The sequence below is a fragment of the Drosophila novamexicana genome, unplaced genomic scaffold, assembly GCF_003285875.2.
Source record: "Drosophila novamexicana strain 15010-1031.04,08,12 unplaced genomic scaffold, DnovRS2.1 tig00004555-arrow-pilon, whole genome shotgun sequence".
Lineage (NCBI taxonomy): Eukaryota > Metazoa > Arthropoda > Insecta > Diptera > Drosophilidae > Drosophila > Drosophila novamexicana.
The window spans coordinates 903,742-927,129 of record NW_020825052.1 but is presented as its reverse complement, the minus strand read 5'-3'; the positions used below and the strand labels follow the sequence as shown (position 1 = coordinate 927,129).

The 23,388-nt window shown below is 41.5% G+C and overlaps 11 protein-coding genes across 15 annotated transcripts; 8 read left to right on the top strand and 3 right to left on the bottom strand.

The window, feature by feature from the left end:
- The first annotated feature begins 115 nt into the window (after window positions 1-115).
- Window positions 116-2,571, top strand: LOC115770393 (zinc finger protein 569). The gene is made up of 2 exons (XM_030715641.1): window positions 116-644; window positions 1,392-2,571. Exons 1-2 carry the CDS (start codon window positions 132-134, stop codon window positions 2,079-2,081), a joined length of 1,203 nt encoding a protein of 400 aa, XP_030571501.1. The 5' UTR covers window positions 116-131; the 3' UTR covers window positions 2,082-2,571.
- A 79-nt stretch (window positions 2,572-2,650) lies between these two features.
- LOC115770399 (ubiquitin-conjugating enzyme E2 C) lies at window positions 2,651-3,561 on the bottom strand. Its single transcript, XM_030715651.1, has 2 exons — window positions 3,286-3,561; window positions 2,651-3,194 (listed from the first exon to the last, which is right to left on the bottom strand). The coding sequence occupies exons 1-2, from the start codon at window positions 3,384-3,386 to the stop codon at window positions 2,765-2,767; spliced, it is 531 nt and encodes a 176-aa protein (XP_030571511.1). The 5' UTR covers window positions 3,387-3,561; the 3' UTR covers window positions 2,651-2,764.
- A 201-nt stretch (window positions 3,562-3,762) lies between these two features.
- On the top strand, window positions 3,763-5,429 carry LOC115770395 (EARP-interacting protein homolog). Of its 3 annotated transcripts, none has more exons than XM_030715645.1 (3): window positions 3,763-3,844; window positions 3,947-4,300; window positions 4,364-5,429. In XM_030715645.1, exons 2-3 carry the CDS (start codon window positions 4,130-4,132, stop codon window positions 5,333-5,335), a joined length of 1,143 nt encoding a protein of 380 aa, XP_030571505.1. In that variant the 5' UTR covers window positions 3,763-3,844; window positions 3,947-4,129; the 3' UTR covers window positions 5,336-5,429. The 3 variants fall into 3 exon arrangements, with proteins under 3 accessions (XP_030571505.1, XP_030571506.1, XP_030571504.1); XM_030715646.1 differs by having other exon boundaries at window positions 3,774-3,844; window positions 4,095-4,300; XM_030715644.1 differs by having other exon boundaries at window positions 3,807-3,918; window positions 4,095-4,300.
- LOC115770398 (kxDL motif-containing protein CG10681) lies at window positions 5,342-6,260 on the bottom strand. The gene is made up of 2 exons (XM_030715650.1): window positions 6,013-6,260; window positions 5,342-5,907 (listed from the first exon to the last, which is right to left on the bottom strand). Exons 1-2 carry the CDS (start codon window positions 6,234-6,236, stop codon window positions 5,436-5,438), a joined length of 696 nt encoding a protein of 231 aa, XP_030571510.1. The 5' UTR covers window positions 6,237-6,260; the 3' UTR covers window positions 5,342-5,435.
- Window positions 6,261-6,375: 115 nt separating this feature from the next.
- Window positions 6,376-8,272, top strand: LOC115770396 (1,5-anhydro-D-fructose reductase). 2 transcript variants are annotated; one of them, XM_030715648.1, is made up of 5 exons: window positions 6,376-6,397; window positions 6,820-6,893; window positions 7,059-7,226; window positions 7,288-7,803; window positions 7,995-8,272. In XM_030715648.1, the coding sequence occupies exons 2-5, from the start codon at window positions 6,822-6,824 to the stop codon at window positions 8,190-8,192; spliced, it is 954 nt and encodes a 317-aa protein (XP_030571508.1). In that variant the 5' UTR covers window positions 6,376-6,397; window positions 6,820-6,821; the 3' UTR covers window positions 8,193-8,272. The 2 variants fall into 2 exon arrangements, with proteins under 2 accessions (XP_030571508.1, XP_030571507.1); XM_030715647.1 differs by lacking the exon at window positions 6,376-6,397 and adding an exon at window positions 6,747-6,753.
- Window positions 8,273-8,325: 53 nt separating this feature from the next.
- Window positions 8,326-9,929, top strand: LOC115770394 (1,5-anhydro-D-fructose reductase). Its single transcript, XM_030715642.1, has 5 exons — window positions 8,326-8,587; window positions 8,648-8,815; window positions 8,880-9,049; window positions 9,111-9,453; window positions 9,512-9,929. The coding sequence occupies exons 1-5, from the start codon at window positions 8,414-8,416 to the stop codon at window positions 9,812-9,814; spliced, it is 1,158 nt and encodes a 385-aa protein (XP_030571502.1). The 5' UTR covers window positions 8,326-8,413; the 3' UTR covers window positions 9,815-9,929.
- Window positions 9,930-10,523: 594 nt separating this feature from the next.
- Window positions 10,524-11,639, top strand: LOC115770397. Its single transcript, XM_030715649.1, has 3 exons — window positions 10,524-10,728; window positions 10,784-11,094; window positions 11,152-11,639. The coding sequence occupies exons 1-3, from the start codon at window positions 10,587-10,589 to the stop codon at window positions 11,452-11,454; spliced, it is 756 nt and encodes a 251-aa protein (XP_030571509.1). The 5' UTR covers window positions 10,524-10,586; the 3' UTR covers window positions 11,455-11,639.
- Window positions 11,640-12,784: 1,145 nt separating this feature from the next.
- On the top strand, window positions 12,785-14,642 carry LOC115770419 (mucin-5AC-like). The gene is made up of 3 exons (XM_030715685.1): window positions 12,785-12,934; window positions 12,990-13,300; window positions 13,358-14,642. The coding sequence occupies exons 1-3, from the start codon at window positions 12,793-12,795 to the stop codon at window positions 14,315-14,317; spliced, it is 1,413 nt and encodes a 470-aa protein (XP_030571545.1). The 5' UTR covers window positions 12,785-12,792; the 3' UTR covers window positions 14,318-14,642.
- Window positions 14,643-14,724: 82 nt separating this feature from the next.
- LOC115770420 (threonine aspartase 1) lies at window positions 14,725-16,545 on the bottom strand. Its single transcript, XM_030715686.1, has 3 exons — window positions 16,285-16,545; window positions 15,255-16,225; window positions 14,725-15,163 (listed from the first exon to the last, which is right to left on the bottom strand). The coding sequence occupies exons 1-3, from the start codon at window positions 16,310-16,312 to the stop codon at window positions 15,080-15,082; spliced, it is 1,083 nt and encodes a 360-aa protein (XP_030571546.1). The 5' UTR covers window positions 16,313-16,545; the 3' UTR covers window positions 14,725-15,079.
- Window positions 16,546-17,166: 621 nt separating this feature from the next.
- Window positions 17,167-22,207, top strand: LOC115770056 (H(+)/Cl(-) exchange transporter 3). Of its 2 annotated transcripts, XM_030715150.1 has the most exons (10): window positions 17,167-17,184; window positions 17,567-17,631; window positions 18,002-18,296; window positions 18,847-19,013; window positions 19,073-19,276; window positions 19,331-19,963; window positions 20,026-20,243; window positions 20,304-21,028; window positions 21,086-21,299; window positions 21,358-22,177. In XM_030715150.1, exons 2-10 carry the CDS (start codon window positions 17,623-17,625, stop codon window positions 21,446-21,448), a joined length of 2,556 nt encoding a protein of 851 aa, XP_030571010.1. In that variant the 5' UTR covers window positions 17,167-17,184; window positions 17,567-17,622; the 3' UTR covers window positions 21,449-22,177. The 2 variants fall into 2 exon arrangements, with proteins under 2 accessions (XP_030571010.1, XP_030571008.1); XM_030715148.1 differs by lacking the exon at window positions 17,167-17,184 and having other exon boundaries at window positions 17,545-17,631; window positions 21,358-22,207.
- A 135-nt stretch (window positions 22,208-22,342) lies between these two features.
- On the top strand, window positions 22,343-23,383 carry LOC115770058. Its single transcript, XM_030715152.1, has 2 exons — window positions 22,343-22,445; window positions 22,505-23,383. Exons 1-2 carry the CDS (start codon window positions 22,415-22,417, stop codon window positions 23,260-23,262), a joined length of 789 nt encoding a protein of 262 aa, XP_030571012.1. The 5' UTR covers window positions 22,343-22,414; the 3' UTR covers window positions 23,263-23,383.
- The last annotated feature ends 5 nt before the right edge of the window (window positions 23,384-23,388 follow it).

Genomic DNA, 23,388 nt, shown 5'->3' with positions numbered 1-23,388 from the left:
CGCAGGGCACGGGTGCCACATTTTGGGAGCTCCAGACCACACATACACACAAACATACAAATGTATTGTTATTGTGGCAATTGATGTCAATTTATGGCAAGCCGGTTGTTGAGCGTATGTAACCCAACGCGATGTTTAAATCAGAACGAAAACAAAGCGCGCGCCGCGCACTTGCTAGCACCACAAACGCGACGAGGGCTACGCCTGGCAGAATGTCGCTGTGTCGGGCATGCTTGGTCCTGCTCAGTGCCGAGGATATAACATACGATTTGTACAAGGAAAAGGATTTGGCGGCCAAGTTTATTGGTTGCATGCGAGCTGGAGACGGACTGCGATTTTTGGGAGCGCCACTCGAAGAAGGCATGAGTCCTCAGATTGTGCTTAGATGCATCTGCGATAGCTGCTACCAACTGGTGCAGAGATTCTATGATTTTCAACGTATGTGCGAGGAGTCCTTCAGTAATTTCGAAAAACTCCTGTCGGAAGTCAACGTAAAAGTTAACGGAAACAAGTGCAATCAGGAGGATATACCATCCGAGACGATTAAAGCCCCACTGGAAGAAGATGCACAGTCCGGAAAATTAATTGTTCAAGTTCAATCGACTGAGGTTTCCGTCGTCATGCCGGAGTCAATTGAAGACATTGTGAGTGTTTATTCAAGAGAACACATATTGATACATATGTACAAACTTTTTGTTTTGTGTTTATGCATGTATGTATGTCCTCAAGTTCGTAATAATCTAATCACATGTGGTTGATTGTGCATCGAGCGCGTTTGAATGTATAACTGTTAACATGAGCGTATGTATGTACAACTGTCTATTGGATACGGAAGACAGCACACATATACACATGTGCATATGTATTGATGTACACACTTGTGTTTATGGCACGCTTATTTTATTAGCGTGAGAACGTGGCAACATAATAAGAGTACGCATACATATACGCTTACACACAAATTTAAAAATTTATCTAAATATGTGTTTATATGTATTACGCGGTTGTCATGGTTACGGTTTGCATATTGAAGAGCATTAACAAGTTTTGCGCGCTTATTAAAGGATTCCTTGTACGACCAGTGTTGTTAAATATCTGGACATATACATACATACAAACATATACATCTACATACATATGTATGTAAGGGGATGAGCTTGTGTGTGTACTAGGTATTATTTAGTCGATCACATTTAGCAAAACCACTTGTTTATTTATTAGTTAAATATACATATGTATAAAAAATAAAAAAAAACTTGTTTGGAACTAGAATACACACATATTTGTATATTAATATGCATACAAATTTGAGTATGCATATAATTTGATTTAATGATCTAAATTGGGAAAAGTTTGCGGAATTTAAATTTCATTCTCTCTCTTAACTACAGGAAGAAGTATACATAATCGAAGATAATGCTGTCAAACAATCTCTTGGGAAGGAAAAAGTTGCGATCTCTTCACATCCAGGCGTTGCGAAGCGTCCTTTGGGTCTCAGGCAAAAAATAGACTGCAACATTTGTGGACGCGGGTTTTACAAAATGTCTCTTTATGAGGCGCACATGCAAAAGCATCAAGGGAAGCAGCCTTACAAATGTCCAGTCGAAGAGTGTGGCAAAGCGTATTCGCGAGAAAACTTGCTGACCGCGCACTTACAGGAGGTTCACCAGAACCAGAGGACCACATATGCCTGCACGCAACCGAACTGCAATAAAGTCTACAGCGCGCTTCGCAGTCTCAACTATCATTTACGGCGCCAACACTTTAAAGATGTTGAATCCGACAGCTCCAAGTACATGTGCGAAAAGTGTGGCAAATCCTACTGTCGAAAGGCTTTGCTCACGCGCCATCAATGGGTGCACAGGAGCAAGGGCGAATACACTTTTGCCTGCAAGTGCTGCGAACAGCGCTTCTACACAGACCAAAATCTAAAGGATCACTTCCTGAGACGTCACAGCCAGAAACCACTGTGGCGCTGCAAGCGATGTGGACGTATTTTTGGATCCCGTGTTGCCTTAGCCGCTCACACAAAAAGTCATACAAAAGCGAGTCGATCCTTTGGCAGTAGTATAATCAATTAAAAATGAGCAGTTCTCAAGTGGCAGATACCTCAATTCGGATCCATTGACACAAATAATCAGTTATCCGCTTTTATTTTCATATATATATATATATATATGATTTCAGTAACTCTTCAAGCTAACTCAACTTATGACAATTTAAAAAGTTAAATCTTTTGAAATACTAAAATTTTTATATATATATATTTATCGAGTCGAAAAAACTGCTGCATTAAAAGTAAATACATATATGTAGTGAGTGGAGTGGGTATCTGGGAGGTTACTATAAAATTAGCTAACATTCACATGATGGCCGGGCCTGCACAAATTGCTTGAAATCAGTACACAAATTGATGGCAGTAGCCCGCTTACATACTTCAAAAATCATTTATAAAAAAACAATTAACTAAATTTGATGCTTAAGCTTAAAGAAACAGACGGTCTGAAAATTACATACATATACCATTACATTACATATAATTAATTTGCTGCAAAAATTAAAAAATCCAATAGTACCTATCAATGAAATTCAGTAGAAATGCAAATGTACCAAAACAGCATGAACTAATATAAAGGGTGAGATGTGGGGCGGGGTGTAGGTGTTGCTTGCACCACGCATACAAATGATAATAAATACGCCGCAATATGAGCATAGAATGAGTTTTGGAGCCGCCGCCAGTTGTTGTTTTTTTTTTTTTTGGTGTTTAGGTATCCTTGTGCTTCTCATAGAAGGCATCTAGGTATTTTTTGTACTCATTTTGATCATTCCACATCATCGCGGCCTGCGCATTTAGTGGACTTTCATTGTTTGGTTCGCCGAGGAGCGATTGTATGGACAACAATATGGTGCGCACATCGTACAGCGCTGACCACTTGTCTTTGAGTATATCTAGACAGATGGCACCCTGCAGATCGACGTTGGGATGAAAGCATGGTGTCAAGAATTTAACCACAGGCGCGGCATACGGATAGGAATTTGGAAAGTCGAGCGACAACCGATATGTCTGGCTCGAGTACACAGTGTTTATTGGGCCAGCAATGGTGCCGACCCATTTAAAGATGTTTTCGCCGTCTGGAAATGCCGAAATTCCCTTCTCGTTGGCCATCATTAGGTTCATGAGTTCTTTGTGCAGTCTGTGTTCAATAAAGAAATTATTGCAAATCATTTAGCAGCCGAACAAGCATACATATAGACATATGTATGTATCAAAATTTGGCGCCTTACCTTTTGCTCACAGCGTGATTGTCTTTGATAGGCAGCGAGTCATCGTTGTGTTTGCTACTGCCACCAGCACCACTCTGTTCAGGGCTGATGTTTTGTGCCATTGCGTTGCACTCTGGGAATTTAGTTAAGTTGTGGAATATGCTAAAAGTGTCACTATTTATACTGCAATGTCAATTTTGTTAATGCGCGTCTGTTACTTTTGAGAATCTTTTTTCACTAAAACAAAATGGATGGAGGCAACACAGTGTTGATTTGAGCGTGCGCAGAGTTGTATTTTGTGTCAGCTGAATAATAAATAATAGCCTTCTCTATAAGTGAATAAAAAATATATATAAAAAAATCCATAAATATTGTTACCCATAAGCTGTATATTTTTGTTATGAAGTTACAAATGTCCTAGATGGCTAATAATGTTTATTTTCCTTTAAGCTTTGTTTTAGCTAAATTTATTTTTATGCGCCAAGTGTTGCGATATTTCTGAATTATGCGCTCATCTCTAAAAAGAAATAACTTTGTTTAATATAAGTAAACAGGAGTTGCTTGATTGTTAAGTGTTTAGGTAAGAAGGCTTTAATGAATGGACAAGTTTGAATTTTCATAAATTATATGCCACCTAGTTGCTTTGACTAATAGGTAATTAATTTGTTTCTCCTAAATCTAGCATATGCAATAATATATTCTTGTATCTAACGGATACAAATGATTCTGGCTTAGATCTGTAAATCTGTGAATATATAGGGCCAAGCGAAACTTTGATGAATGTATCTAAGCTAGATAGCCTGTTATTAATTTGTTGTTACTTTCTGCAGTTCCAATAAGAATTGCTTTACTGGAAGCGTTTTAAATGGAGGAGAACAGCTTGATTTATGGATTAGAATTACAGGCGCGCGCTCTTACGCCGCAATACGGCGAGGGCAACGATGTGTGCTTTTTTATAGCCACAAACTCTTTGAAGCCTACCAATCAGTTGCACCTTCTACAATATGACGAGGAGCAGGGCACCATACAGTCAAAAGTGAGCGTAAATTTCGCGTTAGCAGCTTATACATTTACTTATATATTTAGTCTATCCTAATAGATTTTTGAACATGCACTGGGTGAGGTTTGGAAGCTGAACAGCTGTCCGTACGATGCGCGTTTGCTGGTAACCGTGTATAACGTTCAGAAGGGGGCGCAGGTGCTGTCCCAGGCGGCACTCTTAACGTTGCCGGCTGACGGGCCAAAGGATGCCGCTGATGAGCCAATTAAAAGTGAATACATACCTTGGGCGAAAATTGATGTGTTGGACACTGCCGAATTGGGTGAACGCGTAAAGACGGTTGAATTTCATCCCAGTCAAGAACAGACTCTAGCCTGCGTCGTTGGCAATAAATTGGCTGTCATGCAACGCGCGGAGGCATCCACTCGCGTGGTGGCCGAAGTCAGTAGCAGCAGCAGCGGAGCAAAGCACATGTCACCATTTACCACTGGCAAATGGTCGCATCATCATCAGGGACATCAATTTTTGGCCTTGCACGATACTAGCGTGCGCGCATACGATGTACGCGACACTCAACACTGTGCTTGGAGCATAGAGGACGCACACGGACAGTTTGTTCGCGACTTGGACTGCAATCCAAATAAACAGTGTCATCTGGTGACCGGTGGCGACGATGGATGCCTTAAGGTATGGGACTGTCGCATGGTGAAGGCTCCAGTTTTTGAGCGCAGCGATCATTCGCATTGGGTCTGGTCTGTGCGGTTTAACACTTTTCATGATCAATTAATACTATCCAGTTCAAGTGATTGCAAGGTGCTTCTGACCTGTGCCGGCTCGGTTAGCTCAGAAGCTCCGGGTACTGAATCTGGCGAGGCGATTGCAGCCGGCTCACAGGAACGGCACAAAGTCCTGTCAGATGGCTTACTGCAAACCTTTGATCAGCATGAAGACTCTGTTTACTGTGCAGAATGGAGTAACGTTGATCCTTGGATTTTTGCATCGTTGAGCTATGATGGACGCGTTATAATCTCAAAAGTACCGAAACAATATAAGTACCAAATAATTTTCTAACCTATTCCTTATACATAATATTCCACTAGCTTTTATAAATACTGTATCATAAATACATTACTAGGCTTTAGGTTAAATAAATCTAAATATGAACTAATGATTAGCCAGTGTCCTCTGACGTACAATCGGAGGAGTCATTAGGATTTGCAGTCTCCACGGAACACACACGTTTTATGAGTTCATTTTCAATCTCGACTGTTCCATTTTCGATGGCCTCCTGCATTTGCACATACTCGATCGTGGCTCCGCTCTTCTTGGGTGTTTGCTCCACGGCCGGCTTCGGCTCTGCTGTTTCCGCAATCTGCGCAGGCTTCGCACTTTCTGTTTCATCTTCCGCCTCTTCGGCCAGGCTGCTTCGCTGAGGCTGGACTTCCGCATATATAGCGGGATATTGCTGCTGTAGTTTCTGCTTAATAATGCGCACTTTACGAAATATGTAATCCAGATCTTTTTTCATTTCACTCAGCAATTTAACGTGTCGTTTAAATTTCTCATTTGCGTTCTTTAAACGACTTTGGGACAAGGCATTGCAGTTCAGCAGCATTTCATTCGTCTTCTCAAACCGCTGTAGCCTGAAAGTTGTAAACGGTATTCATTCATTGTGACATCATTTTGATTTCCAGCATGACTGCAGTTTCTTGCATGCCCACCAACTACATTCTTTGTTGTCTACTCACATTTGTTTTTGTGCTCTTATCATGGTCTCAACATCACTCTGATTTACCATTCCGGAGAGGCCTTGAATAAATGCTTCGGCAGGTGTGCAATTGTTAAAACCATAGCCATTGAAGGACTCTAAATCTGGTGTAGTATCCGCGTTATCGTCCATTGCATCCGTAATTTTTATCTCGGACATCAAGCTGGCAAACTCGGGGATACTAACAAAACAAAACATAAACATGCATTTATTCCTGCATTGTAATATTTTGCTATGCAATCGATAACTATAACTAAAAATGTTATCGATACATCGCGACTACCATTTGAAATCACGATTAAATGTGATTTCGAATTTACTGTGACATCGGCGGTAGAATTGTTATTATACTTTAAATTATCAGAGTAAAACAGTAAAAATTACATATATATTATTTTTGCATATTATTATTTCTTTATATTGTGCAGTAAATTATTTTTAACTCCTTTATTAATTTACTGCTGCATATAAAGAGTTACCAATAAATATAAAAGAAATAGTCTTTAGCCTTCAAGCGAAGCTGTCACTTGTTAGTCTTGCCAAAATTAAAACAAAGAAAAGAATCTTATTTGTTGCAAAATGCGAATTTTTTTTAAATGCGCTAAGCCACTAAGATTAATTGTTAACAGATGCATTACAACGCCGGTTAATCTAAAAAGTTAGTGCCCTCTATTAATAACATTTTAACAAATGTTACGTGTTTTGGGTGGCCACACTTTGAGTAAATTTGCTTGTCAAACAATTAACCGACTGTTTTAATCTCATTCGCCTCAAAACCATTAACTAGCTATGAAGCCGGCACCGACTGTCAAATTGAACAATGGCTACGAAATGCCCATCTTGGGTTTGGGTACATATAATGTAAGTTCTTATTAAAGCTTCATATATATATATATACATATAAATATATATACAACAACAGGGAAATACTAAGTTTGATTAACTAAATTAAAATAATATAAATTCATTATGTTTGAATGAGGATTGGTTAAAGTTCAAGAGCTGCACTAAAATTCTTACTTGCAGTCGAAGAACAATGAGGGCGAACTAGCTATAAAGCACGCCATTGACATCGGATATCGGCATATAGACACCGCCTATTTCTACCAAAACGAGGCGGAGGTGGGCAAGGCCATTCGCGATAAGATTGCTGAGGGTGTGGTCAAGCGTGAAGATATTTTTCTAGTGACAAAAGTGAGATCTTGAATTGGAATTGGAGACATTTTCTACACATCTATCATTGGTACTCCTTTAGCTCTGGAACATACATCATGATCCCAAACACGTAGAGGCTGCGTGCCGCAAGCAGCTATGCAACTTTGGCTTGGACTATATAGATCTGTATTTGATGCACATGCCGGTGGGCTACAAGTATATCGATGAGGAAACGCTGATGCCGAAAGACGAGAACGGAGTGCTTCAGCTGAGCGACGTTGACTACTTAGACACATACAAGGCCATGGAGCAGCTAGTTAAAATTGGCCTTGTTCGCAGCATCGGGGTGTCCAACTTCAACAGCGAACAGCTGTTGCGTGTGATAAACAATTGTGAGATCAAGCCGGTCACCAATCAGGTAGAGTGCTCACCAGCGATTAACCAGAAGCAATTGGCCGCATTTTGTAAACAGCACGGAGTCACTTTAACTGCGTACACGCCACTTGGCAAACCCAAACCGGACGAACAGAAGCCAGAGTTTCTGTATGCTCCCAAAGTGAAGGCTATAGCTGAAAAATATAACAAGACGCCGCCACAAATTGTACTGCGCTATTTGGTGAGTGTAGACGTTACGTCGAAATTTAGGATTATTTCCTGGTCTAACAGTCTTGGGAAAGGGTATAGTTTATAGACTTCCAAAGTCATCTAAAGCTTCGGTAGTACAGCTTTCGGCTTTGACAATAGAACATTTGTGCCGGGCACAAGATTCGAAGCCGCATTCCTAACAGCTTGAATGTTTTGTTGCAGGTGGAGCTGGGTGTTCTACCCATTCCGAAGTCATCCAATGCCGGTCGCATAACTGAGAACTTTAACATCTTTGACTTTGAACTGACCGAGGATGAGAAATCTGTGCTGGATGGTTATAACACGGGCGAACGAATGGTGCCTTTGAATTTGATCAAGGGTCAAAATCACAAGTACTATCCATTTGCCATTGAGTTTTAAAGCAAAAGCTTAGCCAGTGCACATGTAAATAATTATTAATGTGTTAAATATAGATTGCAATTAGCATATGCTTTTCAATGGTTAAAATTTCCTTGTTTGATTTAGTTTAAGCTGTTTGAAAGCACGTTATTCATTCGTTTTGGGATCAAAATTGGTAATCAAAAAAATTTCAAATATTGTATATAGAAGTTCGCTTGTTTTTATATGAGAACATTTTCGTAATGATACCGGCACGCTGTTTGACCACATGTGACGACGATGAAGAAGACAACTCGAGGGTGGCCCTCATACTGGGCGACAAGCCAGTTTGCGGTGTTAAGGCCCTGCTGATGGCCCCAAAGATCAAGCTGAGCAGCGGCTACGAAATGCCCGTGCTGGGATTTGGAACCTATAAGGCAAGTAATGCAACTACAAATCAATCAGTTCCTTAAAGCTTGTTCCTTTTTTCATTGCAGATGAAAGGCTATCAATGCGTGACTGCAATCCACTGCGCTGTGGAGACAGGCTTTAGACACTTCGACACGGCGTTTTGCTATGGAAACGAAAAGGAGGTGGGCGAGGCGATTCGAACGCAAATACAAATGGGGAATGTATCTAGGGAGAACATATTTCTCACTACCAAGGTAAGTCGTCGTCGTCTTTCTCTGAGAATCTCTTTTAAATTCATTTATCCTTCTCCATGTACAGCTCTGGAATACGCACCATGACCCGCGAGACGTGCGCCGCATATGCGAAAAGCAGCTGGAAGCCCTCGGCTTTGATTATATCGACCTGTATCTTATGCACTTTCCAGTGGGCTATAAGCACATGTGTGATGAGATTCTTCAGCCAATGGACGGCAATAAAGTTCAAACGAGGTAGGTCGCCCGTAATGTTGGTTGGGAATTGAAACGTTTAAATTTCCAATGTGATCCAAAGCGAAATCGATTACATTGATACCTGGCATGCCATGGAGGAGCTTGTCAAGCTAGGAATGGTGCGCAGCATTGGTGTCTCAAACTTTAATATGGAGCAGGTGCAACGCATCATACAGTGTAGCTCATCAAAGCCGGTTGTGAATCAGGTGGAGATTTGGCCAGGCTTCATGCAAAAGGATCTGGTCGACTACTGCCGCTACAACGGCATCGTTGTTACGGCCTATGCGCCGCTTGGTCAGCCGGACCGTGAGATGCACTCTCCAATTTACTTCTTCTCCGAGGGAATGAGACGTCTCGTGAAGAAGTACAAGCGTACTGCGGCACAAATAGTGCTCCGCTACTTGGTAAGCGCCAAATTACAGCCTATATCCATGGAGAGTATAATTTTGAATCTCTTATTAGGTTGACTATGGTGTTGTTCCCATACCCAAAGCTGGCAATCCTCTACACATTAAGCAGAATCTAAACATATTTGATTTCCAGCTAAACGAAGCAGATACGCGCGCTTTGCGAGGCATTAAGCCTAAGGACCGGTTAGTTAAATTTGATGAAGTCAAGGACCATACTTTCTATCCGTTCGAGAGAGAGGAGGAGCGAGATCAACAGCCTGAAGAGTTTGAGCAGGAGGAAATACTCCCAAAGAGGGTAACGATACTGCCCGCAGAGCCCGCTGAGGGTGAAGAAGCTGAACCACCGGTTGAGTAGATACATGAATGGGACAAGCAACAAACTGCAATCACATGTTCATCTAAAAATTTATTGTGCAAGATAAAAGTGGTGTCAAGAAGCGGATGAATGAATCATTTTTGTAGTGTATGCATTTACATTTGTTTATGTATATACCTAAGATAATCGGGGGGTATTATCACAATAATGTGAAACAACCATCGAAACCGCCAACTATTAAGCTTTTAGTTTAACTTTAATTTTTTCTTACACATCAGTTGTTTGAATCATTTAAAACCCTTTGAAAGGTCAAACAGCAATAGAGTAGCTCGGATAGCAGACGGATATATAAAAGCAGCGCGTCCAGTACCCCGCACTATATAAATCTTGCTCACTATAAAAAATACAGGATTTGGATGATAAGCGTTCAAAACTTGCACTAGCAGGGAAGGAGTTATCATGTATAAAGGTCTTATATACCCTATGCAATATTCAAACTTAATTAAAAATTAAAAACAAGCTGAATTGACCTTCTGCAGTTTATCTTTGTTTAATAATTTGTCAGTAAAGATAGGCTGTAGATAAAGATAAGCCAACAAGACCTGAAACTTGGGTGTCAATTGCATCCTAACTTTTATATCTTCTCGTTCTTATGCTTGGCCGAAAATAATGCTTCGATAGTGCTTTATGGCCCATCTGACGAGTCAACAATCATTATGATTATAATGACGGCCCGTAAACCGAACCTGAGGGCATATATAAAGCAGCTCACTGGGAGACTTCAAATCAGTTCTTGATATACAGGCGCAAAATGATCAGATTGTGGGCAATAGTAGCTATTCTAGCCTTGGGCTGTGCTATGGCGCAAGAAGCGGATGAACCCAAGTGCGGAGCTTGTCAGAGCGGAAACGATGCCCTCTGCGTTACGGAGACTTCATATTACAATTGCTTTGGTAAGTGGAAGAGGATATTTGAATGGACATTTGCTGATTATCCGATTTTAATCAGATGGTAACAAATACGGAAATGAGATTGAATGCGATGACGGCTTCGTTTGCACCAATGCCGATTCAATATGCGTGAAGAAAACTGAACTCGAGGAACTCCCTGACTTAGTAAATGTGTGTGGCGGCGGCTCCAGCGGCTGCGGGGTTTGCTCCACTAATCAAAAGTACACCTGTGTCAGCAAGAATCAAGCCGGCCGTTGTATTAATGGCAAACTATCCGCCGTAGTTAATTGCAAAGAGGATGAGATATGTGTGGCTGACATTGGATTCACAGACGTTTCCGTCTGTGTGCCACAGTGTGCGGCGGACTATGTAAGTAGCTCTTAAGAAAGTTCTGTGCTTACGTAATTTTATAAAAATTTTTTGTAGTTGAAAAAGTCGCCCACCTGCAGTGAGGATGTTGGCTACTCCACAACAACTGCGGCGCCAGCCTCAACGATCAGTCCAGCTGACCGAGTAGCCATCTGCACGCGGGAATCAAGTGGAGTTACCACATTGTTTTTCTATGCTTATGCCGATTCGACATGCAAGTCCGCAGTGTACTGCCAGAGGAACAGTCTTACCAGCACCGATTGGGTTACCTTGACAAGAACATGCCCATCCTCCACGCCGTATTTCGATACGCGCACCAAAAATTGCGTGGCTACCAAGCCGGCTAGTTGTCCCCAATAGTCCCAATAAGAAATTTCAGTTCCATTAACATTTGCTATTCAATTCATGATGCTTTAACTCGATTTATATAACAAAAGTTCTTAGAATACGGGTCACATATTCATCAAAATATACAATATTAAATACTAATTCAAAATGTAATGTTTAAATTTGTAATGAGTTCAATATCTGATCGATTTGATGTAGTAATTAAAAGTGGGAGCATTTTTGCAAATAAAAACATTTAAAATTACGAAAGAACGGCGTAAGTTCGGCACGTGGAAGATTAAATAGCTTTGCCTGATCAGGCCAGGTCAGGTCAGGTCAGGTCTTTAAGACAATCCAGAATACAGAAATCTCGAGCTCTCCTTTAACCGCACAATATCTATGTATATTATTTATATTACAACTCAATATCTACATATGTATATTATTTTTACTGAACACATACAAAAACGATACGACCCATGATTATTAGGAAATTATGAGTTTGGTCTATTGATCTTAAAAAAAATAAAGGCAGCTATTATGTATGTTGTGATTCGATTCGGATTGAAGCGGAAAGGCGGGCCTATGATGGGTTTCACGACAATCGCTTTAAATTTGAGAAACAAGTTTACATGAAATCTGATAGATGAACATGGCTGTATCGACATGTCTGTGTGTACTGATCAAGGATATATATAGGGTCGGAGATGTTCTCTTGTATGCGTTACATATTTCATAACAAGCAATAAGTTACTCAAGGATTGCATTACTTACGATTTACTTGGCCCAAAGATGTTTCCTGTATGACTCACAATTGGCTTTCTGCTGCTTATCATTTTTTATACTGGTTCACAGAGTGAAGAGAGTATATATATCTAAAATGGAAATGTATATCTCTATAAATTGAATTCTAATTTTGCACTTAATACAGCTGCTGAGCTCTACAGATCTATCCAAATATATCGCATGCGCCCACTACAGAGGCGTGACGAATCGGAAAACTGTATATATCTTAAAAAATGTAAGATCATATTGGGCCTTGAATGGGTATAGCTCGGTTGTCTTCAACTCTTAAACTCTTTAATACTTAATATTTCGCCAGTAAAGATAAGAAAGAGATGGCTATTAATAAAGATAAGCCATTTCTGTATTCTTGGGAAAAAGACAGGGAACTTTGGTTGTATAATTTTTACAATCTGTCGTTGTTATGCTTTATGGTCCATTTGACGAGTCAACAATCATCATAATGGCAGGACCCATAAACCAAATCGTAGCAATACAAACTGAAGGCTATCATTTGAGTATATAAGCTAACTTAGTGGGATAGCTCGAAACAGTTCGTGATATGCAGCAAAATTGAAAAGTCGAAAAATGATCAGACTGTGGGCAATAGTAGCTATTCTAGCCTTGGGCTGTGCTGTGGCGCAAGGAGCGGATGAACCGAAGTGCGGAGCTTGTCAGAGCGGAAACGATGCCCTCTGCGTTACGGAGACCTCATATTACAATTGCTTTGGTAAGTGGAAGAGGATATTTGAAAGGACATTTGCTGATAATCCGATTTTAATCAGATGGTAACAAATACGGAAATGAGATTGAATGCGATGACGGCTTCGTTTGCACCAATGCCGATTCAATATGCGTGAAGAAAACTGAACTCGAGGAACTCCCTGACTTAGTAAATGTGTGTGGCGGCGGCTCCAGCGGCTGCGGGGTTTGCTCCACTAATCAAAAGTACACCTGTGTCAGCAAGAATCAAGCCGGCCGTTGTATTAATGGCAAAATATCCGCCGTAGTTAATTGCGAAGAGGATGAGATATGTGTGGCTGACACTGAATTAGCAGACCTGTCCGTCTGTGTGCCACAGTGTGCGGCGGACTTTGTGAGTTACCCTTAAAAGATTTCATTGCTTACGGTATTTTATAGGAATATTCCATAGTTGAAAAAGTCGCCCACCTGCAGTGAGGATGTTGTCTACACCACAACAACTGCGGCGCCAGCCCCAACGATCAGTCCAGCTGACCGAGTAGCCATCTGCACGCGGGAATCAAGTGGAGTTACAACATTGTTTTTCTATGCTTATGCTGATACGACATGCAAGTCCGCAGTGTACTGCCAGAGGAACAGTCTTACCAGCACCAATTGGGTTACCTTGACAAGAACATGCCCATCCTCCACGCCGTACTTCGACACTTACATAAGAAATTGTGTGGCCACCAAGCCAACTAGTTGTCCTATCCCTTCAACTGTTCCACCTGTGACTACTGCTATACCTGACACTACAACTGTCTCCACGGCCGTTCCAACTGACAGTACGGCTGTTCCAACTATCAGTACGGCTGTTCCAACTGACAGTACGGCTGTTCCAACTATCAGTACGGCTGTCCCAACCGACAGTACGGCTGTTCCAACTGACTCAACGACTGGTGAAACTGGCACAACGGCTGTTTCAACTGACAGTACGGCTGATTCAACTCAGACTACGGCTGTTCCAACTGATTCTACGACTGTTTCAACTGACACAACGGCTGGTGAAACCGGCACAACGGCTGGTGAAACCGGCACAGCGGCTGTTTCGACTGACACTACGGCTGATCCAACTCAGACTACGGCTGTTCCAACTGATTCTACGGCTGTTTCAACTGATACAACGGCTGGTGAAACCGGCACTACGGCTGTTCCAACTGACACAACGACTGGTGAAACTGGCACAACGGCTGTTTCAACTGACACTACGGCTGATCCAACTCAGACTACGGCTGTTCCAACTGATTCTACGGCTGTTTCAACTGATACAACGGCTGGTGAAACCGGCACAACGGATGTTACAAGTGACATTACGGCTGGTGAAACCGTCACAACGGCTGATCCAACTGGCGAGACCAACACTACGGCCTAGTTATTTAACTTGCAGTTGAAGCAAGTTTTAAAAATTTCTTATAGCTAAAATCATTAACATTTATTCGATTTTTGTAACAATAATAAATACTGCTCAAAATATGTTGATTAAAATTGAAGTATCTTACATATATGATCGATTTGATGTAACAATTAAAATTCTTAGTTTATTGGCAATTTCTTTAGTAATACAATTTAATGTGTCAGCAAAAAGAATGGGTTAAGTTCTGAATTCTCTCGGCCTTAAGCCCCAATAGAAAACATTTCTACATATATGCATGCATATATTTGCGTACGTCATAATTTCTAAATATGTGATTAGAATACGATATTCACGTTTTCGACCACTGTCGGCTGATTTATGGCGCGGGCAGATGCGTTGCGCCTCAGTTTAAGTTCTTACATACATAGAAAATAATCTTATTTTATTGCTAGTTGTGCGGCATGGCCACACACACACACATAAACATAGACATATGTACATACATGAGCGCTATACAATGAAAAGTTCTTATTTAATGATTCTTAATATTTCATCGAGACAAAAGCAATATGAAATGTTGTCGTTGTTGTTGTTGGTAATGCTGCAACCTGGCTGGGCGACGCGCCTTCGCTGGCAGCGATTGTCGCGGCAATTAAATATTAAATCAAATGAATTGCAGAAAACTGCAGAGCTGACACTGAATGACGACGAGCTGTAGTCTGCGGTCTGTGGCAGAGGCCGTTAAGGCGGCTGTGACTGAGTCTATTTGGCTGGCCACAACTAAATGCGCAAATGGAAATTATGGCCATTGACGACGCACGATCTGCCTGGCACACTATACGTGGGCAGCGGAGAGTGTACAAACTGCAAATAGAAACAACCACATTATTGAATGTACATATAGGATTATTTAGAGAAGCAAAATGATGGATTGCTGATGCCTGCTGGTACAGACCTTTGGCACTTTTTGCGTTGTGGCCATGTAGCCGACACAGAACGATTGCGTTGTATGACTCCACATCACCTCGCCGCAGCTCTGTTTCGGATAGTAGAGCAATGTCAGTGCACCGGCATAGAGATCCTGCTGTTGTGGCAGTAGCGGAGAGTCCAGGAACTTCTGCTTAAATGTTTTGTGCAGACTGGTTACAGCACAATCACTGCCAAAGGCGCCATTGCATATCTCTCGGGCGAGCAGCGTTTTCATCAGATACTCACCATTGCCCGTCGTGCACGTAGCAATGGCCAGTTCATCGGTATCCGTGGCCCAACAGCCGGCGCCGTAGGTCGCTGCCTGGCCCACGCGACCTGGTACTTTGAGTAGAATGCCACCGGAACTGCAGCCGGCTGCAGTATTGCCGGAGCCATCAACGCACACAGCGCCGACGGTGTCCAGTGCGGCCGTTAACTCCACCTCGTTGCCTGGCTCGGGCACTGGCTCTTCGACGGCCTTGCTGTTGCCGACAACTATATCGTATTTGCTCTTATAATGATTATAATGGAATTTCGCTTTCGATGAGATCAGCACGTTGGGATCGACCATTGCACAGCCCATTTGTTCAGCAAACTGCTCTGCCCCACTGGCTGCCAGAACCATCGGTGGTATGCGTTCCAGTGGCTGTTGATCCGACTGTCCGTCACAAATGCGACGTGCTAGCTGAATGGGATTCTTGACGCGGCTTACATTGGTGCATGCCCCAAAATTGAGCGTGGTGCCGCTCATAATGGCTGCATCGCACTGCACCGAGCCGTCCAAGCACAGATTGGAACCAAAGCCGGCGTTTGTATGGCCACAGTTCTCCAATCGCATTATAGCTGCCTCGCAGGCATCGATGGCGCTGCCGCCGTTTTTTAGGATTTCTGTAGCCCGTATGCATGCCTCTTTGATGACGCGCTGATATTTCGTTTCGTCGATGCAATTTCCAGCTCCTGAGAGAAATATGCGTGTTAAACTCATAAATAAAGTCGCATCATCAATCAAAACGAACCTGTATGCACCGCTACGAAACCAGCCATGTTGTTGTTGTGTTGTTGCTGCTAACGCCAAATGCACTTGCGTTTTGCGGCCTTTGTTTACGACGGACGAATGCTATTTTAGTATTTGTTTGTTTAAACAATTTTGGAAGCTGAGACTGCAACGACCGTTTGCCAAATGCGCTAAAATACTGATTCAATCATAAACGTACTAAAATACTGAGGAATGTGCTTTACAATACTGGTCTAAAAGAACATTAGGGGTATCCAAAACTTGTTATATTTCGTTGATTAAATAGACGAAAAACTGTTGATTGCAAGATTTTTTATGTATGAATATGCATTGGTGTACGCATGTATTTATATTATCTTACTTTGAGTGCAGCTCAAGTTTAAATCACAATTTTAGTAACTCCTCCTGTTATGCGTTAACTTATACAAAACGTATTTGCAAATGTTGCCCTCCTCCGCGATTCTCATGAATTTAAGTAGGACTTGCAGGTCTTCATGCCCTGCTAGGAAGTGAAGTGATAATACAGTGTGCGTGTGTGTGTGTATTTTCATAAGTATTTATTATTGCTTATATGTTTGTATGTATGTACTAACCTATGTGTAGAGGTATGCATGTGTGTATTTATTTGTGTGCATAGCAGTAAGTGCGTATGTTCTTGACGTATGTATGTACTTATCGCTACATTTGCATCTATTCAAATAGTCTTAATTCTTAAATTAAATAACGTTAGAAAATTAAGATTAATATAACAACTCGTTCGGTTGCGCAGATATCGTTTGTTACGATTTTTTGGTATTTTTAGTTGAATAAAGTGTGGTATTTTAAGTGTTTCCCTTTCCTGGTCACATTCATATGTGACCGTGATTTTTGCAATAAAACTAAGTATTTGCAAATAAAAAGAGTAAGCTTTATTAATTTAAAAATGTAATTAACCTCTGTAGTATGAAATAGTACTTGAGATATGTACCCATGTCTCTAACCAAATTAAAGATCAATTATACATAGCAAGTGCAAGTGAAATGTGAAGAAAGTGATTGTTTGTCCAATCCGAACAACTGTTTGTGTGTTTGTGTTTATTGTGTGTGACGTCTGGCTGCACTTGTTATACACTAATACCAATTAAAATATGTAAAAGAAAGGAAAAACAACTGCAATATTGCAACGCAAAAAGTCAACAGATTTTTCAGCAAGTTATCCCACATTACTCTACTGCGCGAGTCTTTAAAACACGCATTTAATAAGTACCTACGCATTAATAAAAATGGACACACTCCCATTAAAAGGTAGCAGAGAGGCTGCAGCGGAAGGCAACAACTACATAACCGCATATCAAACAGTCATGAAAAAGGTACGTAATACTAGAGTATCAGCCTCTATGATATTTGATACAGGCTCGAGCGAACTGTATACGAAATATGTGCTCATACATAAATTATTTGGCACATTTGAGGGGCGGAAATGGCTTTGTAAAAGTGTCTACGTGGGTGTCTGAGCTAAACAGCTGAGCAGCCGCCGTTACGCTTTGCCCTGCCCTTTGCCCATGCACGAAGCCGAAAATGCCACTTAATCTTATCAGTATCAGTGCGTAAACAAAGATCTATTATGTTGCCCAAGCTCTGTTCATGGCTGGAATAATGTTCATGCAAAACGCGAGCCCAGCACAATTTATCGATATAGCCGAATAGCCCGATTTATTGCTGTACTCTACGATTTCACAGTCAAATGGCCATAGCACAGGAAGCGGAGAGGGCGATCATCCGCTGGCGCCACATTCCAAACTGTCCTATGCGGCAGCAACCACATCACTGACTGCAGCCACAGACGATGAGGATATGATCGACATCACGCCACGCTCCAGTCCAGGCGAACTGATCGTTGGGGCTGGCGGCTATCGTCGCGAGACTGCCACCGAATCGGATACGGAACGCGACTTTGCGCCAAGTCAGCGAACAATACACCATCATCAGCATCAACATGTGCCAACTCACAGCGCCTTCGGAGATCCCATGGACGGTGAGTGGCCAAGCGGAGCTATTTCAACATAACATATCTATACGAGTGTGTGTCTTGATTTGTTAATCTTACTCACGAGCTCGTGGCCGGCGACGTCACATCAATTGTGACTGTGTAGCTGTACTTACGTTTATAGCTTTTATTAAACATATGCGTGTCTGTATGTGTATGCGGGCTACTACTCGCTTTCATTTAATTCATGTACATTTAAATAGTAGTCAGACATGTGCACAATTCCCAGTATAATACAAATAACATTCAATTGCGAGCCGTGGGTTTGCGCCAAGTCAATAAGCAATACTTTTCATGACACAGCTTTTCGATGAAGTCTTCAATTTTTTGAATCGAAAAATCAATTTTAAATTGTAAAAATTTGATTTTTATTCTGTATTCACATTCACCTGTGGCATAAAATACTAATTGTTAATAGTTTACAGCCGCTGATCGAGATCCGAAAATGTTTTAACGGTCATATAGTCGTCAAATTCAAAATGTACCCAATTAATAAATGACAGTATTATTTATTTTGCGCCCATGTACACCGCTTTAGGAGCACTATCGTTCTATGGCTCCTCGGACGTACAGGATGACATACCTGGCATTGGGCAGTACGAAGATTTCCACACCATCGACTGGCAACGTGATATCGCTCGCGATCGTATGCGGCATCGTTACATAGTCAAAAAGCGGCAGGATTCGTTTTGGGATTTGATCAAGGTAAGTCACATGCAAATAGCTATTTGCAATCTAAAATAATGCTTTGTTTTTATTCACAGGGAGCCATAGATGCTGGCTCCGGTTGGCTATGCGTTCTGCTTGTGGGCATAGCAGCGGGCTGTGTGGCGGGCATGGTTGATATAGGTGCCAGCTGGATGTCTGATCTGAAGCATGGCATATGTCCGACCGCGTTTTGGTTTAATCGCGAGCAATGCTGCTATCCAGCTAAGCAATCTGTCTTTGAGGAGGGTAACTGCTCCACGGTGAGTTTTCATTTAAAATTTCATAATAATATCACATAATAACTTTCATTTTAGTGGAAAACATGGCCCGAGATCCTTGGGCTCAGTCGCACAGGCACGGGACCGTACATCATCTCGTATATTTGGTACATTTTATGGGCATTGCTGTTTGCTTCACTGAGCGCGTCGCTGGTACGCATGTTTGCCCCGTACGCCTGCGGATCTGGCATACCGGAGATCAAGACTATATTGTCAGGCTTTATTATACGTGGCTATTTGGGCAAATGGACACTGCTGATTAAATCGGTGGGCTTGATGCTCTCTGTGTCGGCAGGTTTGACGCTGGGCAAGGAGGGACCCATGGTGCATATTGCCAGCTGCATTGGCAATATATTTTCGCATCTGTTTCCCAAATATGGACGAAACGAGGCCAAAAAGCGTGAAATTCTATCTGCAGCATCTGCCGCTGGCGTCTCGGTGGCTTTTGGCGCGCCCATTGGCGGAGTGCTTTTCTCTTTAGAGGAAGTGTCCTATTATTTCCCACTGAAGACCCTGTGGCGTTCGTTCTTCTGTGCGCTCATTGCAGCTTTTGTCTTACGCTCACTGACACCATTTGGCAATGAGCATTCCGTGCTATTCTTTGTGGAATACAACAAGCCTTGGATATTCTTTGAGCTGATTCCGTTTGTCTTTCTGGGCATCATGGGCGTAAGTAGCACACTAGAGTATTATCTGTATATTCCTATATCTAACTTGTGTTATCTTTTTAGGGTGTCATTGGAACGTTCTTTATAAAGGCAAATTTGTGGTGGTGCCGCTACAGAAAGTTCAGCAAGTTGGGTCAATATCCTGTTAGTGAAGTTCTGTTTGTCACATTGGTCACTGGCGTAATCTGCTATCCGAATCCCTTCACGCGCATGAACATGAACGAACTGATATTTTTATTGGTTAGCAAGTGCTCGTCTGGGGATCTCACCAATCCCTTGTGGTGCGTATAATAGTTATTCAGATTATCCTAAGTTAACTCATCGTGCTAATTATACTATAGTGACTACAAGCGAATGAACATCAGCACAGGAACCAGCTTTATTGAGGTGACTGAACCAGGTCCCGGCGTCTATCGTTCCATTTGGCTGCTCGTGCTGACATTTATACTTAAACTGGCCCTGACAATTTTTACATTTGGCATTAAGGTGCCATCGGGTCTGTTTATACCATCCCTGTTGTTGGGCGCTATTATGGGACGCATTGTTGGCATCGGCGTGGAGCAGTTTGCGTATAGTTATCCCAACATTTGGTTCTTTACCGGAGAGTGTGCCGACAGCAATCTGATTACACCCGGCTTGTATGCAGTTGTTGGTGCCGCTGCTGTACTCGGTGGCGTAACGCGCATGACTGTCTCCCTGGTGGTCATCATGTTCGAGCTGACTGGTGGCGTGCGTTATATTGTACCACTGATGGCGGCTGCCATGGCCTCCAAGTGGGTGGGCGATGCTCTAGGCCGGCAGGGAATATATGATGCGCATATTGCGTTAAATGGCTACCCATTTCTCGACAGCAAAGAGGAGTTTGCGCATACAACGCTCGCGGCAGATGTCATGCAACCCAAACGCAATGAAACATTAAATGTCATCACACAGGATTCCATGACGGTAGACGATGTTGAAAATCTACTTAAGGAGACAGAGCACAACGGCTATCCAGTTGTGGTGTCTAGAGAAAATCAATATCTAGTTGGCTTTGTGCTGCGCAGGGATCTTAATTTGGCTATTGGTGAGTACATGGCTATTCCATACAAACCGTTATACTTAATGCTACTTTTACGGGCAGGTAACGCAAAGCGTCTAATCGAGGGCATTAACAGTAATTCAATAGTATTATTTACGTCCACGACACCCACGCAAAATCTGGGCCCGTCTCCACTTAAACTAAAGAAGATACTCGACATGGCGCCTATCACGGTGACAGATCAAACGCCCATGGAAACTGTCGTCGACATGTTCCGCAAATTGGGTCTGCGTCAAACGCTTGTCACACATAATGGGTAATATAATAATAGTATGTGTGCAAATATTTTCTCTAAACATATTAACTGTTTGCAGTCGCTTGTTGGGCGTTATAACGAAAAAGGATGTTCTCCGCCATGTTAAACAAATGGATAATGAAGATCCCAATACTGTGCTCTTCAATTAAGTTGAATTTATTAGCCAATCAGCAGCTAGGCAGATGCTTAGTTATTATTATTATTATTATTATTACCTGTACTACGCAAAACCAACAAAATTTTATATGATTAAGCCGAAAGTTGAGCACGAGAATAGTGATTAGTAAATTTACGATCGGAGCGTCGAGCGTGAGAGATTTAGCAGAATTGTGTGCAGTACTAATACATATACATATATATGTATAGTATATATTAATAGGCATATAATATTACACATACATGTTTGTCTCGTTAATGTTAATTGTATAATTTATTGAAAACAAGTGCAAATGTTTGCAACATATTCATTAATTTCCGCTTTGTAATTATGTCATTGTAAACGTATTCAAAATAATATTTTCTATTTTCTACATATATTTTAATTATAAATGCCCATGTTATTTTTATATACCTATGTACATCACGCGCATGTTGAATGAGTGTTTGGACTAAGAAAAGTTTTTTATGTAAAAGTATGTAAGGAAATCGAGCAATTTTTAAGCTGGCGGCACAGGCAATGGAATGAATAGAATGTTTTTACTTGAAAGAAAATTAAGATGAAACTTCTTTATGTTTTGCATTTTATTTAAAATTCATATTTACATATATATTATATAAATACATATATCAAAATATTGTGTTTTGTTAGAGATCTGTGAAATTTTAATCTAAACTCGTGTAAATAGCAGCATTAAAAGATGATGAAACCATGAATAAACGTAAGCGCAGCTATGTATAAAAACAAACTATATTTAATCAAAGCTAAAGTTATTTGTATTTGTAAATATGTACAGTCCAGATTATCTGTAATTCAGCATATTGTATTAGTCGATCACGCAGCACATGATATTTTTCTAATGCTGTGTAGGCCTTGCGTTTAACTTTAACTTCACTTAGAGCAAGAAAATATGGAAGGTGTCATTTAAAATTCATTTTAAAATTTGGAAATTAGCAATATGTTGACTGCTTTGGGGAGATTGGCAACGGGTAAGAGCAGGATATACGCGCATATGTAATGTCAAGGCGACTAATTTGATTTTTTAAAGCATGTCCTAAAATTGGCTTCAAGGGGATAACTCAAGGAGGACGTCACCCATATGGTCAACCGTCAATGGTTAAAAGCCCCCTGGAGCAACAAGGTCTCCTACACACTGGATCGGTATTCTACAAGGAAAAATCTAAGGGCGAAGGCAAACCTGAAAATGCGGCCAAGACCCCATTTAAGTGCGATGACTTAAGTAAGTTGTGTCCAGATCCTTGTGTCGATGATGAAGTAATGGATGCAATTGCTGAACACGTCGGCGGTAAATGCGAGAGGGATCCCTGCTCCAGGGTCAGAGAGCCTTGTGAGTCATATGTCAAGGCACATATAGGTGGGACGAAAAAACCTAACAAGAAAACGTGCTCCAATAAACCGACTGACTCCAATAAAACAGAGACTAAACCCATTCCAGCACCAACTGCCTCGGGGAATAAGCCAGAGACTAAACCCATCCCAAAACCAAATGCCTCGAAGGATAAGGACCCTACCTCCAGTAAATTACAAACTGACGCAAATAAGAAACCGACTACCTGTAACAAAGAAAAGGCTGCCTCTAGTAAAAAACCGGATGCCACCCAAAAGATTGCCCCCAGTAAGAAACCGATTGCCTCTACTAAAAAACCGTCTTCCTCCAGTAAAGTACCGATTGACTCAAATAAAAAGGCTAGCTGCAAGAAAAAACCGACTGTCGCCAGACAAATAAAGGATACCTCCAATGGCAAACCGACTACCAATGCCAAGACCCCCGCCAAAAAGAAGTAAAATGTAAAGCATCAAAACGAATAATCAAATAATACAGCCAACAGACAACCAAGCAATTTGAAAAAATTTTCATTATTCCAATGCCAAGAACCCCATCAGAAAGTTAAGCACCAAAATTAATAATTA

What these genes read in the sequence shown, in the direction of transcription:
- LOC115770056 (XM_030715148.1), top strand. Translation starts at nt 17,545, where the DNA reads ATGGACACACTCCCATTAAAAGGTAGCAGAGAGGCTGCAGCGGAAGGC. An exon ending in GATCTCACCAATCCCTTGTG is followed by an intron (nt 20,244 to 20,303) that starts GTGCGTATAATA and finishes ATTATACTATAG; the next exon opens with TGACTACAAGCGAATGAACA. An exon ending in ACGCTTGTCACACATAATGG is followed by an intron (nt 21,300 to 21,357) that starts GTAATATAATAA and finishes AACTGTTTGCAG; the next exon opens with TCGCTTGTTGGGCGTTATAA.
- LOC115770420 (XM_030715686.1), bottom strand. Translation starts at nt 16,312, where the DNA reads ATGGCTGGTTTCGTAGCGGTGCATACAG. An exon ending in TTTCGTAGCGGTGCATACAG is followed by an intron (nt 16,226 to 16,284) that starts GTTCGTTTTGAT and finishes TATTTCTCTCAG; the next exon opens with GAGCTGGAAATTGCATCGAC. An exon ending in CAACGCAAAAAGTGCCAAAG is followed by an intron (nt 15,164 to 15,254) that starts GTCTGTACCAGC and finishes TTCTATTTGCAG; the next exon opens with TTTGTACACTCTCCGCTGCC.
- LOC115770393 (XM_030715641.1), top strand. Translation starts at nt 132, where the DNA reads ATGTTTAAATCAGAACGAAAACAAAGCGCGCGCCGCGCACTTGCTAGC. An exon ending in CGGAGTCAATTGAAGACATT is followed by an intron (nt 645 to 1,391) that starts GTGAGTGTTTAT and finishes TCTTAACTACAG; the next exon opens with GAAGAAGTATACATAATCGA.
- LOC115770395 (XM_030715645.1), top strand. Translation starts at nt 4,130, where the DNA reads ATGGAGGAGAACAGCTTGATTTATGGATTAGAATTACAGGCGCGCGCT. An exon ending in AGGGCACCATACAGTCAAAA is followed by an intron (nt 4,301 to 4,363) that starts GTGAGCGTAAAT and finishes CTATCCTAATAG; the next exon opens with ATTTTTGAACATGCACTGGG.
- LOC115770394 (XM_030715642.1), top strand. Translation starts at nt 8,414, where the DNA reads ATGATACCGGCACGCTGTTTGACCACATGTGACGACGATGAAGAAGAC. An exon ending in ACATATTTCTCACTACCAAG is followed by an intron (nt 8,816 to 8,879) that starts GTAAGTCGTCGT and finishes CTCCATGTACAG; the next exon opens with CTCTGGAATACGCACCATGA. An exon ending in AAATAGTGCTCCGCTACTTG is followed by an intron (nt 9,454 to 9,511) that starts GTAAGCGCCAAA and finishes ATCTCTTATTAG; the next exon opens with GTTGACTATGGTGTTGTTCC.
- LOC115770398 (XM_030715650.1), bottom strand. Translation starts at nt 6,236, where the DNA reads ATGTTTATGTTTTGTTTTGTTAGTATCCCCGAGTTTGCCAGCTTGATG. An exon ending in ATAAGAGCACAAAAACAAAT is followed by an intron (nt 5,908 to 6,012) that starts GTGAGTAGACAA and finishes TACAACTTTCAG; the next exon opens with GCTACAGCGGTTTGAGAAGA.
- LOC115770397 (XM_030715649.1), top strand. Translation starts at nt 10,587, where the DNA reads ATGATCAGATTGTGGGCAATAGTAGCTATTCTAGCCTTGGGCTGTGCT. An exon ending in TTCATATTACAATTGCTTTG is followed by an intron (nt 10,729 to 10,783) that starts GTAAGTGGAAGA and finishes GATTTTAATCAG; the next exon opens with ATGGTAACAAATACGGAAAT. An exon ending in CACAGTGTGCGGCGGACTAT is followed by an intron (nt 11,095 to 11,151) that starts GTAAGTAGCTCT and finishes AATTTTTTGTAG; the next exon opens with TTGAAAAAGTCGCCCACCTG.
- LOC115770399 (XM_030715651.1), bottom strand. Translation starts at nt 3,386, where the DNA reads ATGGCACAAAACATCAGCCCTGAACAGAGTGGTGCTGGTGGCAGTAGC. An exon ending in AATCACGCTGTGAGCAAAAG is followed by an intron (nt 3,195 to 3,285) that starts GTAAGGCGCCAA and finishes TATTGAACACAG; the next exon opens with ACTGCACAAAGAACTCATGA.
- LOC115770058 (XM_030715152.1), top strand. Translation starts at nt 22,415, where the DNA reads ATGTTGACTGCTTTGGGGAGATTGGCAACGG. An exon ending in TTTGGGGAGATTGGCAACGG is followed by an intron (nt 22,446 to 22,504) that starts GTAAGAGCAGGA and finishes GATTTTTTAAAG; the next exon opens with CATGTCCTAAAATTGGCTTC.
- LOC115770419 (XM_030715685.1), top strand. Translation starts at nt 12,793, where the DNA reads ATGATCAGACTGTGGGCAATAGTAGCTATTCTAGCCTTGGGCTGTGCT. An exon ending in CTCATATTACAATTGCTTTG is followed by an intron (nt 12,935 to 12,989) that starts GTAAGTGGAAGA and finishes GATTTTAATCAG; the next exon opens with ATGGTAACAAATACGGAAAT. An exon ending in CACAGTGTGCGGCGGACTTT is followed by an intron (nt 13,301 to 13,357) that starts GTGAGTTACCCT and finishes AATATTCCATAG; the next exon opens with TTGAAAAAGTCGCCCACCTG.
- LOC115770396 (XM_030715648.1), top strand. Translation starts at nt 6,822, where the DNA reads ATGAAGCCGGCACCGACTGTCAAATTGAACAATGGCTACGAAATGCCC. An exon ending in TGGGTTTGGGTACATATAAT is followed by an intron (nt 6,894 to 7,058) that starts GTAAGTTCTTAT and finishes TCTTACTTGCAG; the next exon opens with TCGAAGAACAATGAGGGCGA. An exon ending in ATATTTTTCTAGTGACAAAA is followed by an intron (nt 7,227 to 7,287) that starts GTGAGATCTTGA and finishes GTACTCCTTTAG; the next exon opens with CTCTGGAACATACATCATGA.